This window comes from Eubalaena glacialis, chromosome 8, assembly GCF_028564815.1.
Source record: "Eubalaena glacialis isolate mEubGla1 chromosome 8, mEubGla1.1.hap2.+ XY, whole genome shotgun sequence".
NCBI lineage: Eukaryota > Metazoa > Chordata > Mammalia > Artiodactyla > Balaenidae > Eubalaena > Eubalaena glacialis.
Genome location: NC_083723.1, coordinates 53438185 through 53452627, shown reverse-complemented (window position 1 = coordinate 53452627; position 14443 = coordinate 53438185). Strand labels below are relative to the sequence as shown.

The window sequence follows — 14443 nt, the reverse complement described above, 5'->3', positions numbered from 1 at the left end:
CACTTCCTTATTAAGTAGTGTATTGTGTAGCCTCCATGTGTTTGTATTTTTTACAGATCTTTTCCTGTAATTGATATCTAGTCTCATAGCGTTGTGGTCAGAAAAGATACTTGATACGATTTCAATTTTTTTAAATTTACCAAGGCTTGATTTGTGACCCAAGATATGATCTATCCTGGAGAATGTTCCATGAGCACTTGAGAAAAATGTGTATTCTGTTGTTTTTGGGTGGAATGTCCTATAAATATCAATTAAGTCCATCTTGTTTAATGTATCATTTAAAGCTTGTGTTTCCTTATTTATTTTCATTTTGGATGATCTGTCCATTGGTGAAAGTGGGGTGTTAAAGTCCCCTACTATGATTGTGTTACTGTCGATTTCCCCTTTTATGGCTGTTAGTATTTGCCTTATGTATTGAGGTGCTCCTATGTTGAGTGCATAAATATTTACAATTGTTATACCTTCCTCTTGGATCGATCCCTTGATCATTATATAGTGTCCTTTGTCTCTTGTAATAGTCTTTATTTTAAAGTCTATTTTGTCTGATATGAGAATTGCTACTCCAGCTTTCTTTTGATTTCCATTTGCATGGAATATCTTTTTCCATCCCCTCACTTTCAGTCTGTATGTGTCTCTAGGTCTGAAGTGGGTCTCTTGTAGACAGCATATATATGGGTCTTGTTTTTGTATCCATTCAGCCAGTCTGTGTCTTTTGGTGGGAGCATTTAATCCATTTACATTTAAGGTAATTATCGATATGTATGTTCCTATTCCCATTTTCTTAAATGTTTTGGGTTTGTTATTGTAGGTGTTTTCCTTCTCTTGTGTTTCTTGCCTAGAGCAGTTCCTTTAGCATTTGTTGTAAAGCTGGTTTGGTGGTGCTGAACTCTCTCAGCTTTTGCTTGTCTGTAAAGGTTTTAATTTCTCCATCAAATCTGAATGAGATCCTTGCTGGGTAGAGTAATCTTGGTTGTAGGTTTTTCTCCTTCATCACTTTAAGTATATCCTGCCACTCCCTTCTGGCTTGCAGAGTTTCTGCTGAAAGATCAGCTGTTAACCTGATGGGGATGCCCTTGTGTGTTATTTGTTGTTTTTCCCTTGCTGCTTTTAATATGTTTTCTTTATATTTAATTTTTGATAGTTTGATTAATATGTGTCTTGGTGTGTTTCTCCTTGGATTTATCCTGTATGGGACTCTCTGTGCTTCCAGGACTTGATTAACTATTTCCTTTCCCATATTAGGGAAGTTTTCAACTATAATCTCTTCAAATATTTTCTCAGTCCCTTTCTTTTTCTCTTCTTCTTCTGGGACCCCTAGAATTCGAATGTTGGTGCGTTTAATGTTGTCCCAGAGGTCTCTGAGACTGTCCTCAGTTCTTTTCATTCTTTTTTCTTTATTCTGCTCTGCAGTAGTTATTTCCACCATTTTATCTTCCAGGTCACTTATCCGTTCTTCTGCCTCAGTTATTCTGCTATTGATCCCATCTAGAGTATTTTTAATTTCATTTATTGTGCTTTTCATCGTTGCTTGGTTCCTCTTTAGTTCTTCTATGTCCTTGTTAAATGTTTCTTGCATTTTGTCTATTCTATTTCCAAGATTTTGGATCATCCTTACTATCACTATTCTGAATTCTTTTTCAGGTAGACTACCTATTTCCTCTTCATTTGTTAGGTCTGGTGTGTTTTGACCCTGCTCCTTCATCTGCTGTGTGTTTTTCTGTCTTCTCATTTTGCTTATCTTACTGTGTTTGGGGTCTCCTTTTCACAGGCTGCAGGTTCGTAGTTCCCGTTGTTTTTGGTATCTGTCCCCAGTGGCTAAGGTTGGTTCAGTGGGTTGTGTAGGTTTCCTGGTGGAGGGAACTAGTGCCTATGTTCTGGTGGATGAGGCTGGATGTTGTCTTTCTGGTGGGCTCGTCCACGTCTGGTGGTGTGTTTTGGGGTGTCTGTGGCCTTATTATGATTTTAGGCAGCCTCTCTGTTAATGGATGGGGCTGTGTTCCTGTCTTGCTAGTTGTTTGGCATAGGGTGTCCAGCACTGTAGCTTGCTGGTCGTTGAGTGAAGCTGGGTCTTGATGTTGAGATGGAGATCTCTGAGAGATTTTCGCCCTTTGGTATTACGTGGAGCTGGGAGGTCTCTTGTGGACCAGTGTCCTGAAGTTGGCTCTCCCACCTCAGAGGCACAGCCCTGATGCCTGGCTGGAGCACCAAGAGCCTTTCATCCACACGGCTCAGAATAAAAGGGAGAAAAAATGGAAAGAAAGAAAGAAAGAGGATAAAATAAAATAAAATAAAGCAATTATAATAAAAAATAAGAAAAAAAATTATTAAGAATAAATTTATTAAGAAAAAAAATTTTTTTGATTTTTAAAAGTAGATTTATTAATTTTTTATACTAAAAATAAGAAAAAAATTATTAAGAAAAAATTTATTAAGAAAAAAAATTTTTTTAATTTTTTAAAATAAAAAATATGAAAAAACTTATTAAAAATTTTTTTTAAATTTTTTAAAAATAGAAAATAAGGAAAAAATTATTAAGAAAACATTTATTAGGGAAAAAAAATTTTTTTTAAGTAAAAAAAAAAAAAAAACAAAAAAAAAACGGACGGACCTAACCCTAGGACTAATGGTGAGAGCAAAGCTATACAGACAAAATCTCACCCAGAAGCATACAAATATACACTCACAAAAAAAGGAAAAGGGGAAAAGTTAATATATCCTGCTCCCAAAGTCCACCTCCTAAATTTGGGATGATTCGTTGTCTATTCAGGTATTCAACAGATGCAGGCACATCAAGTTGTTTGTGGAGCTTTAATCCGCTGCTTCTGAGGCTGCTGGGAGAGATTTCCCTTTCTCTTCTTTGTTCGTACAGCTCCCGGGGTTCAGCTTTGGATTTGGACCCGCCTCTGCATGTAGGTTGCCTGAGGGCGTCTGTTCCCTGCCCAGACAGAACGGGGTTAAAGGAGCAGCTGATTCTGGGGCTCTGGCTCAGTCAGGCCGGGGGAAGGGAGCGGTACGGAGGAGGCGGGGCGAGCCTGCGGCGGCAGAAGCCGGCGTGACGTTGCAGCAGCCTGAGGCGCGCCGTGCGCTCTCCCGGGGAAGTTGTCCCCAGATTACGGGAGCCTGGCCGTGGCGGGCTGCACAGGCTCCCGGGAGGGGCGGTGTGGAGAATGACCTGTGCTCGCCCACAGGCTTTTTGGTGGCGGCAGCAGCAGCCTTAGCGTCTCATGCCCGTCTCTGGGGTCCGCGCTGATAGCCACGGCTCGCGCCCGTCTCTGGAGTTCGTTTAAGTGGCGCTCTGAATCCCCTCTCCTTGCGCGCCGCGAAACAAAGAGGCAAGAAAAAGTCTCTTGCCTCTTCGGCAGCTGCAGACTTTTTCTCGGGCACCCTCCCGGCTAGTTGTGGTGCGCTAGCCCCTTCAGGCTGTGTTCACGCAGCCAACCCCAGTCCTCTCCCTGGGATCCGACCGAAGCCCGCGCCTCAGCTCCCAGCCCCCGCCCGCCCCGGCGGGTGAGCAGACAAGCCCCTCGGGCTGGTGAGTGCTGCTCGGCGCCGAGCCTCTGTGCGGGAATCTCTCCGTTTTTCCCTCCGCGTCCCTGTTGCTGTGGGATCCGCGCTGATAGCCGCGGCTCGTGCCCGTCTCTGGAGCTCGTTTAGGCGGCGCTCTGAATCCCCTCTCCTTGCGCACCGCGAAACAAAGAGGCAAGAAAAAGTCTCTTGCCTCTTCGGCAGCTGCAGTCTTTTTCCCGGACTCCCTCCCGGCTAGCACCGAAGCCCGAGCCCCAGCTCCCAGCCCCCGCCCGCCCCGGCGGCTGAGCAGACAAGCCTCTCGGGCTGGTGAGTGCTGGTCGGCTCCGATCCTCTGTGCGGGAATCTCTCTGCTTTGCCCTCCACACCCCTGTGGCTGCACTCTCCTCCGTGGCTCCGAAGCTTCCCCCCTCTGCCACCCGCAGTCTCTGCCCACGAAGGGGCTTCCTAGTGTGTGGAAACCTTTCCTCCTTCACAGCTCCCTCCCACTGGTGCAGGTCCCGTCCCTATTCTTTTGTCTCTGTTATTTCTTTTTTCTTTTGCCCTACCCAAGTACGTGGGGATTTTCTTGCCTTTTGGGAGGTCTGACGTCTTCTGCCAGCGTTCAGTGGGTGTTCTGTAGGAGCAGTTCCACGTGTAGATGTATTTCTCATGTATCTGTGGGGAGGAAGGTGATCTCCGCGTCTTACTCTTCCGCCATCTTGCCCCTCCATCCCCAATATAATGTTAAATAGAAGTAATCCCAGTCTTAGGGAAGAACAATGTTTTACCATTAAGTATGATAGTAGTTCTAGATTTTTGTAGATGACCTTTCTCAAATAGAGGGGAATACCTTCCATTACTACATACTGAGAATTCTTATTTTGAAGAGGAGTTGAACTTTTTCAAGTCTGCTGAGATACTCTTGTGGTTTTTCTCTTTTATTCTGTTACTAAGGTGAATTTTTGAATGCTAAGGCAACTTTGCATTTATGATGTATTACCATTTATAGATGTATATATTTTTTGCTGGATTCTATTTGCTAATATTTTGTCCGGAAATTCTGCATTTATATTCATAAGGGACATTTATCTGTAGTTTTCTTTTATTATAATATCTTTGCCAGTTTGGGGATGAGAATTATGCTCCTTAAAAGGAATTGGAAAGTATTGCATTTTCATGTATTTTGTGAAAGAGTTTATTACAGAAATCACTGGTAATGCTATCTGGGCTTGGGGTTTTCTTTCTTTATAAATTATAAATTGATTTCTTTTGTGTACATGCTGTTGTGTAGCTTTTTTGGTTTCTTTTTTTCTTGTGTCAGTTTTGGGAATTTCTGTTTTTCAGGGTATTTACCCATTTTTTCCAAGTCTGGGTTTGGCAAGTTACAGCCATCTGACCAAATCTGGCCCAGTGCCTATGTGTTTGGTAGTTTTCACGCTTCACTGGCTAAGTGGTGTCGTTGCACTAGAGACCATATACCCCTCAAAGCCCGAAACATTTACTGTCTGGCCCTTTACAGGAAACGGTCATCCACCCCTCATCTGCGTTTTCAAACTTATTGATGTGAGTTGGTCTTCCTATATCGACGTTATCCTTAGCACATCTGGAGGACCTGGCATTGTGTCCCCCTTTCATTCCTGGTGTTGGTGATTTGTGTTTTCTCTCCTTTATTTGTAATCAGACTTTCTATGTGTTTATCAATTTTATTTAAGTTTTCAAAAAACGAATCTTGGATTTTGTTGATTTTCTCTACTGTTTGTTTTGGACTTCACTGATTTCTGCTTTATCGTGATTACTTCCTTTCATCTACTTACTTTGAGTTTAATTTGCCTCTCTTTTTCAAGTTTCTTAAGGTGGAGCTTAGATTATCAATTTTTACACCTTTTTCTTTTCTCACATAGCATCTGAAAGAAACTTGATAACTTGATGAAGATTATCTACCGGAAACCTAGAGAGAAAATCATGCTTAATAGTGAAACATTAGCATCATTTCCATTAATGTCAGGAATGGGGTAATTGTGCTCACTGTCTCTGACATACATCGCTCAATATTGTGCTGGGTTTCGCAATATGACTGAAGGAGACGTAGGAAACGAACAGTGCAAAGGGAGGCGATAAACCGAGATTCCACAACCCGTGACCTGATAGTGTCAGAGAGTCTGGTTTCTTTGGCAATTTTCTTTGTTCTAGCTGAAATGAAAATCCATTGTTTCTGATATTGCTTAAGTTGAAACATTGGTGGGTTTCGGGATTAGAGATCTTGTTGCTATTGTTAAGAGACTCAGCATTACTTCTGTGTATGTCCAGATGGAAAGAGGTTGAGGGTTCTGGTAGCTGACTCCCAAAGTGCTGTAGTAGTTACCTTGTAATGTTCACTTCAGTTTGCTGAGCTGAGGGCTACAAGCTCCAGATCTTAACATTTCTACCGAGGGGCCCTTCCAGCTTCTTTGCAGCTGTGGCTTGGGTGTGCCTAAGCTGGGAAATCTGCCATACCTTGATCCTGGTAAAATTGCAGTGCTTCTGCTACTACAAGGAAAATGTTCTTCCTGTGTTGCCTTATTTAACCTATAGTATTTAGGGACATGTCTCTTTAAGTTCACAGACATGGCCTCTTTATACCATACTGCCGTAGGAGCTGGGTGAGGACAAAATTGAGAATCAACCACCATTATGTATCGGGAACCAGCCCTTCTCTCTGACCTTGAGTATGTTACTGTGTATGCCTGACACCTTCCTTCATGGTGAGCTCACCATCGTCCCACCAAGCAAGCTGGTCCTCTTTGGAAGAACACCGTGGCGTCTTAGACATTTGTAACATATAAACCTCAGTGATCAAGATTCATGTCTCTTTCTTGGGAATTGTTTCCATGTTTATCTAAATATGAGAGTTTATAGGAGGCGGATGCCTAGTTACCTCTTTCCATCCACCGGAATCATTAGAGGTCAACTCTTGTCTGGCCAAGGTGTTCTGTTAAAGAATATGTTATCCACATGAGAAACTTTGGGGTTTATAAAATATACAATAAAATCCTAGAATCATGTACTAAATCCTGGCTCCACCATTTATAACTGTGTGATCTTGGGCAAATTACCTCGTATTCTCATATATAAAATGAGAATAATAATAGTACCTTCCCCACAGAGTTATTGTGATGATTAAATTAGAAATATGTGTATGTATATATACACACAGATAGATATTATACACACGCATACTATATATATACATACACGTGCACACATATATAATAATGCTTGTTAGATATGTTAGCTAGTAAGTGCTCAATAAATATTAGTTCTTATTATCTGCTGATGCCATCAGAGAGGAACTAGATCAATGGCAGTGGGGCTGGTGTTCTGCCCTCTGCACCGTCCTCTTGTTAAAATGGAAGGATGGCCTCTGACCATCTGGAGCCTTGTCTCCATCTGTGCTCTGGGTCTCGTCTGCAGGATTTCCGTGACTTCCTTCTCTACTGTGTCTTCAAATTCTTACACTGGCTCATTCCCATCAGCAATTAAACATTCCCAAGTCTCTCACATTGCTTAAAGACAATACAACCACCAAGAAGTATTCCTTGATGTCACACCTCCTTCCATTTCCTACTCTATAGCTGGAACTTATATTACAACCAAGCTTTTTGAACTAAATATCTATACTTACTCATTCCATTTTTTCATCCTCATCTCTCTCCAAGAACCATTTCTAATCACTTGACTGAGTATATTTCTATTTTTTTAATGTTAGAAATACTTCCTTTTCAAATGCCCTCTTCCCTTATATTCATCTTTATTTGAATTCCACTTTTCCACGTACTTCTTGGGTTATTCTTCAGTTTTCTTTCCTTGTTCCTCTTCCTCCTCCTGCCCCTTAACTGTTCCTTGTGGCTCTAACTTAGATCCCTTTTTCTTGTCACCACACCACATATCCCTGGCTAATCTCATCTGCCCTTATGGCTGCTCAGTTTCTGTTGTAATATGCTGGTGACTTTGACCTCCAGCTCAGGCCTTTCTCCTGAAGTGGAGTCAGGGGCATATTGGACTTGTCCACTGGAAATTTGACAGGCACGTCCAGCCTAGAACATTCAAAATATATTTACTCTTCTCAAACCCGCTTCTTCAGTGCTTCCCAAGTTCATTAAAAAAACACTGACACTCTTCACCAGTTGCTCAGACTAGAAGCCCATTTGACTCCTCTTTCACCTGATACCCAGTCAACCACCAAGTCTCTTCAGTTGCCCTAAATATATTTATTCTTACTGTTTCCTTCACTACTTTGTTAATAACCTAGTCCCAGCTACTCTTTTCTCGCCTGAATGAGTATAGCATCCTCTTCTCTGGTCTTTTTTCTCCAATCCTGTTTCCCTCCAATTAATCCTACTAGAGGCAGAGAAATCTTTTAGAAACACACATCCGATTATCACCCCACCTCCCTAAACCCTTCACCAGTGTCTTCTTGCCTTTGGATTGAAGTTCAGACCCTCAGAAAACTGGCCCAGCCCTACATGTTTGGGACCCCGCTTCCCTCTACAGCATCCTTACATACCTGGTCTGCCTCTCCCTTCCCCTCTCACCATCCCAGACTTCTTTCAATTCCCTCCCAGGGCCACCTGCCATATCCTGAGCTGCTTCCTGTGGCTTAAACACTGCCTCCCTGGGTGGGAAACTCCTGAACTCTCTACAGCCTAAATCGTACTCACTCTTTAGGTCTCAGCATAAATACCCTTTCCTGTAAAATGTCTTTCCAAGCTCTCGATTAAGCAAGGTCCTATTTCTGTGTGCTGTCATAGTACTTTATACTTGCCCTAGCAAAACAATTGTAAATATTTATATGCATTCCTCATTGGCCTATAAGCTCTGGAAACAGTAACCACATTAGTGTTGTGTGAATGAGGGGATGAAAGAACAAAATGTTGTTCTGGTGTGTATTATTGCTGTCATTCATTTCTTCCTTTGTTTATTCATACGAGTGTTTCCTGAGCACATGCTTTGTGCTGGCTGCTATGCTACATGTGAGAATGTAGTGTTGAATAAGACAGATAAGGACCTTGCTCCTTGAGAGCTTACAGTCAAGCGGAGGAGACAAACAGTAAACAAGGAAGTAAATAAGTGAATGATAAGATACTAGTAAGAACCATGAAGAAAATAAATTAGAAACATGTAGAATAACTGGTTAGGTGGAAATAGGATGGCCAAGGAAGGCTGATCTTAGGAGGTGAACTTAAACTAAGACTTGAATAATGAGAGGAAGCCAGCTGTACAAAGATCAGAGGGAAAATGACTCCAGACAGGTGAAACAGTCTCTGTGACCTTGAAGCAGCCATGATGGAGAAACGAAGAGAAGGCCAGGATGGTTGGAGTGATGTCAGGTGGGAAAAGAGTGATGGGAGGTCATGGAAGGCTTTGTGTTCATGGATAGGAGTTTGGACTGTAAGTAAAGGTAGGCTTCTTTCTGGTTCAAGATACACCGTACATATGCTCCAGCTAAACCAAGGTGTACCGGGAAAACAGCCACTTGAGTTTCAGAGGGATGTTTTTGACCTGAGACAAACATCCTTGATCCAGTAGAAAATCATGTGACGTGTTTTTTTATCAAGGGCAAGAATAAGTGCTGATTACATGGTAAAGTACATATTTCTTAAAAGCTGCTGAGGAACATTTTATATATGTCACAGACCATAAACTTGTATGCAGTTACCATATGAATGTATAGTAATTGCTGCCTGATGCCACTGTCCAAATGATAGATGTTTTATAACTACTATTTTTGTGTGTGTGGGGGTACAGAATTTTATTACTTACAAAAGAGCATCATTGGGAAAGTTTAATCTTGAGAGACAGTATAAGATCCCCAACATATAATGCTGTCCAGATAATGTTGATGAGCTGTATTTTTAATTATCTGTCACTTGACAGAACTTTTGTAAAAAAGGAATCAATAATGGAGAAATCACAGGGAAGCTCAGACAAGACTGCTTGTGAAAGCACTTGAAAAATGTTCTTAAGAGACATAAAATATTATTACTGTTGTTACAACCAACCCTTTCTAACCAAGTACTGGTACTGGTGTAAGATTTGTGACTCTAAAGACTGGATATCTTGACCGAGATAGAAAATATCCAATGCCAAAGTACCTTCTTTCTAACCAACATGCCTATAAATTTTGTTGAGAAACTTACATGTGTATACGCTGTTACTGTTCATTCAGTCATCTACTCAGTGCTCAAGGATGCATTGAGCACCTACTTTTCAGTTTTGTTTGTTTGTTTTCTGGCTGCGTTGGGTCTTGGTTGCTGCGCGTGGGCTTTCTCTAGTTGCGGTGAGCGGGGGCTACTGTTCGTTGTGGTGCGCAGGTTTCTCGTTGCGGTGGCTCCTCTTGTTGCAGAGCAGGACTCTAGGTGCACGGGCTTGAGTAGTTGCAGTGTGTGGGCCCTAGAGCACGCGGGCTTCAGTAGTTGCAGTGCATGGGCTCAGTAGTTGTGGCTCGCGGGCTATAGAGCGCAGGCTCAGTAGTTGTGGCACACGGGCTTAGTTGCTCCGCGGCATGTGGGATCTTCCCGGATCAGGGATCGAACCCGTGTCCCCTGCATTGGCAGGCGGTTTCTTAACCACCTCGCCACCAGGGAAGTCCCTGAGCACCTACTTTTCAACAGCTAGTGGCTCTGGGGACAAAGCACTCAGCTAGACAGATGCAGACCTTGCCCTCATGGAACCGAAAATCATGATGAACACTGAACGTGGCATACATGAAATAATAATCGCCTCTGCTTTTCTTCTCATGTAACTACATTTTATAGATGTAGGATATTGAAAGTAGAATATACAACAACAGCTATAAGGCTGTTGTATATGCTGAATGTCTAAAGTACGTATTTTTTATTCCTTTGAACCACTTATTCATTGTGTTTGATTTTAAGTCTCTCTGGAATACTTTTTGCGTAACTACCATTTGTCCAACTTGAAAGTGGTGGGTGGATTGATCTTGTGGAGGCTGGTACAGGAAATCTATGCGATGTGATCAGTAAGAGCTCAGGCTCTGAAGTCAGAGTGTCTGGATTTGAATTCCCCCTGCCCTGTTTAGCAAGTGTGGTTAATATGCCTACGAGTCAATTTTCTCATCTGCAAAATGAGGATAATAGATTGTTGTGAAGATTATATGATATGATACAGACAATAACCCTAGTTAGTGCCTGGCACGTTGTACACTCTGATTTAATGTGAATTGTGCATGCTGCGGTTATGCCATCCTGCCTGCCTTCTCCATGCTTACTGTAATTATAGAACCTTCTCCATTGCAGCTGCACAGCAGTCTCTGGGCAGTCTGCATTGTTTGGTGTTTTCTGGAATGTGGTAATAGTACTATAGGGAATATGTTTGTGACAGTAGGTACAAAGGTTTGAGAACCTTTGGTGATATGATATATTCACTTGCAACCAATTCTTTCAGGATCTAACAGTTTGTCATTGACTGTCCTTTGCAGAGCTAAACAGGAAAGGGGACAGTATAGTTTTACAATATGATACCCTGGAGTAAGGCAGAATTTTGTTGTTGTTGTTAATAAGCTTTGAGTAAGACAGGAATGTTTTATGTAAATAAGCATGCTAACAGAATGACCACCTAAGAGTATCCTTCAGAACTTTCTGACCACAATTAACAGTAAGATATATTTTATATCAGATCAAGTTTATACACATACGTATACACTCAAGTATGAAACTGAAATAAACTTTCACAAAACAATACATATTCTTACTACTGTAGTGCAGCATTTTTATTTCTTTCTATTCCATTTCATTCCTTTCCATTTCATTCCTTTCCATTTCATTCCTTTCCATTCTAGGAAAAGAGACCAGTAGTTTGAAAAATATTGATCTCAGAAATTGGTGGGCAAGACAATTCTTGTTTAGACAACAATAGGGGTATGAATAAGAATTAAGCGGGTTAGTCATCAGCTGTACCATTTAAATCTTTTCTCAGTAATCATCCTATATCCCATGCAAAAACACACAAACAAAACCCAAAACCAACCAAACAAAACAGCACTTGGTATTTAGTTCTTACTATACTTTGACAGATATTAACTCAGTTTGATCTTTTAAAATTTTGCAGTCATTTCTTTTCCAGCAAAGTTGCAGACCAGATTGTGGTTACATGGGGAGTGAGTTCAGTGCAGCCAAGAAACTATGCTTCTACCTCTGGCTTTGTCATTACCTGCAGGTTGACCTGTCTTCTCTGAGTCTCAGCTCAGAAGGTGGAGGGAGGGAGAGGCAGTAATAATATTTATTCTATTTAAATTGATTAAATCCCTCCCTCCCGCTCCTACCCCCAGGGTGGTTTGACAGCCAGCTGGGACAATGTATTTGAAATAGTTTTGTAAACTAAAGGGACCTTTACAAATATAAAGACTATTGAGCTGTAAGATTCTGTATTTGTAACTATTACCTCCTTTAAAAAATATGCCTTCTAGATTTCTCAGTTGAATACACTGATTGCACTTCTGCTGGGAGAACTTCTACCTGGAGACAGGCAGAAGATCATGACAATTTGTACCATAGATGTCCATGCCAGAGATGTGGTGGCAAAACTTATTTCTCAGAAGGCAAGTTATTTGTAGAAATTTCATGTGTTTTTTGCTGTTTCCTAAAAGTGGTGTTTATTATCAAGAGTACTTCTAAGAAAGTCTTTTTTTTTTTTTTTAAGGTTGTATATTTTAATTAGTCCTAAGAAGCTGAGTGCACTTACTTTGGGTATTTTTTATTTGGGTTAGCAAATATATTATCCTCATGAGAGTTATCCCAAGTGATATCCCAAAGGGTTTGGCCAAGTCAGGAGCCTCTAATTCAGATCAAACAAAAATTAAATCAGGATGGAGGAACCACGAGAAGTCACGTGTTCATTTCCCTGTCTTCTGGCTTCTCTACACATAATTATCCATTGGCCTGTGATAACCACCACTGTGGCTTATCCAGCCAATAGCAGTGAGATTGTGTACCACCTAAATCATCTCAGTGTGCCTTTGATTATTTTCCTTTTGAAGAAAGAGACATGTTGGCCACCCTTTGTCTTTTCCATTCAAAGCTAAATTACTTTTTTTAAAGAAGTTATTTGTAATCCTTTCAGTGTGTTATTAACCTTCTTTCCTTATCACTTTAAAAAGTTCACGTGTCTCTTAGATACCGGCAGTGTTTAATGCGGAAGGAGAATTTCTCACGCTTGTTCCAAAATACACTGCTACTTAAAATGTCTGAAGTACGCTTGTCTAGTGAACAAAATTGACATACCATGCCCATAACCTACTTCTTCCAAATCCCTTTTGTTTTTTGAGGGTGGCATTTCCTTTCACAATTTGAATGCATGCTTGTATTAAGAGATGTTTCCTGTTGTTTTTCTAGTTCCTTCTCAATTTATTAAAATCAAAGTGAATTTTAATTCTCTTCACAAAGTGCTAGCAAATGCTTCCTTGTGTAAGCATAAAGTTAAAAAAAAAAACTTCTTGATCCAGGTTCAGGACCATCAGTGAAGAATGTTGCTTAATTGCTAATCTAAAACTGATCCTTGCAAAACACCATTACCATGTATTCTCATTTTGATGATGAGCCATTGATAACTACTCTTTGAATACGACCTTGCATATTTTATTATGTTTTATCAGTGGTGATTTGCTTGCAGCAGGATAAATTTTGATTTAAAATATGTTCTTTATTTTGTACTTAAAGAGATAGAGACTGTCTAATTCCTGCTCATTTAGTATGCATAAATATGCAATGTCGAGACTTATGTAGATATCAGACATGAGTAGATAATAATTTTGGTAACTTCCAGTCATTCCTAAGAAACCCTTGGGTCAATTGGATCTTGAAAGAGACTGGAATTATTTTTTCAAACTGGGAAAATAATGGATAGAATTGAGTAAAATAAGAAGGAATAGCAATGAAAAAACACTGTTGTTTGGTTTAATGAAAAATGACGTGGAAATCTCTACTAAAAGCAGAACAGTTTTAGAATGGACTTGGTTGAAAGTATAGTTTATTTATACCTCTGACATGCAGAAATAATGGATTATGTGCTATTTTAATACAGAGTGTATTTTTCCATCTGATTTCAGTGATAATGAATATAAAGTCACAAAAGTGATCAAATCCCCTGGGGTGATTCATAAAAGGGGAAAAAGCCTTGCTTCAACAAACTGATGTTGTTTTATAGTAATAGCCTTCTTAAAATGAAGACGTTTATTACACACATATTTCTGATTAAGTATTCAACCATCTACATGCAATTACAATTTGCAGTAGTATACAAGAGATTTCCCTTTTGTGAGATTTTTTAAGAGTAAAATGTGACTCAACCGAGTTGATTAGATTAATAGATTACATTTGTGGCCTTAAGACTCTCAGTGTCCTGTGTGTGATGTCATGTGATGTTTTTAGGTCGTCACTCCGCACGCTTTTGCTTGGCGCTCTCAACTTCGTCACCGGTGGGAGGACACCCAGAAACATTGCCTCGTTGATATTTGTGACGCCCAGTTGCAGTACTTCTATGAGTATTTAGGAAACAGCCCTCGACTAGTGATCACTCCTCTAACTGACAGGTAACGATGATAAGTTGGAGTCAGATGGGAAACACCAAGCCAAAAGTTCCCCAGCATGGGTAAAGATGTCTGAGATTGAAAATAAAGGACTGTGAGAAAATGATGAACAAACTGTGAAACTGTATGAAAGCAGAATGCAAATGCACTAATTGAGTGACATAGCAAATGTTGGTGTTAGAGACACGTTAAAGAGAACCTAATTAGAAAAGCAGAATTACAGACGCTATGTGGTATACACATCATGAAATCATGAGCAGTTAATATGGCTCAAGGCAGCATCTTTGATCTCGGAGTCCATTCTCTCTGGTTATTTATGGGTAACACCCTGATATTAGAAGTGTCAAAACTGCC

The 14443-nt window shown here is 40.6% G+C and overlaps 1 protein-coding gene across 1 annotated transcript in view; it reads left to right on the top strand.

Annotated features, from left to right (window-relative positions):
* The window catches only part of DNAH11 (dynein axonemal heavy chain 11), a 335383-nt gene that overhangs the window by 132371 nt on the left and 188569 nt on the right, over positions 1–14443 (top strand). Inside the window, 2 exon segments of the mRNA XM_061198505.1 lie at positions 11972–12103; positions 13932–14092. Coding sequence (XP_061054488.1) covers positions 11972–12103; positions 13932–14092 — 293 coding nt within the window.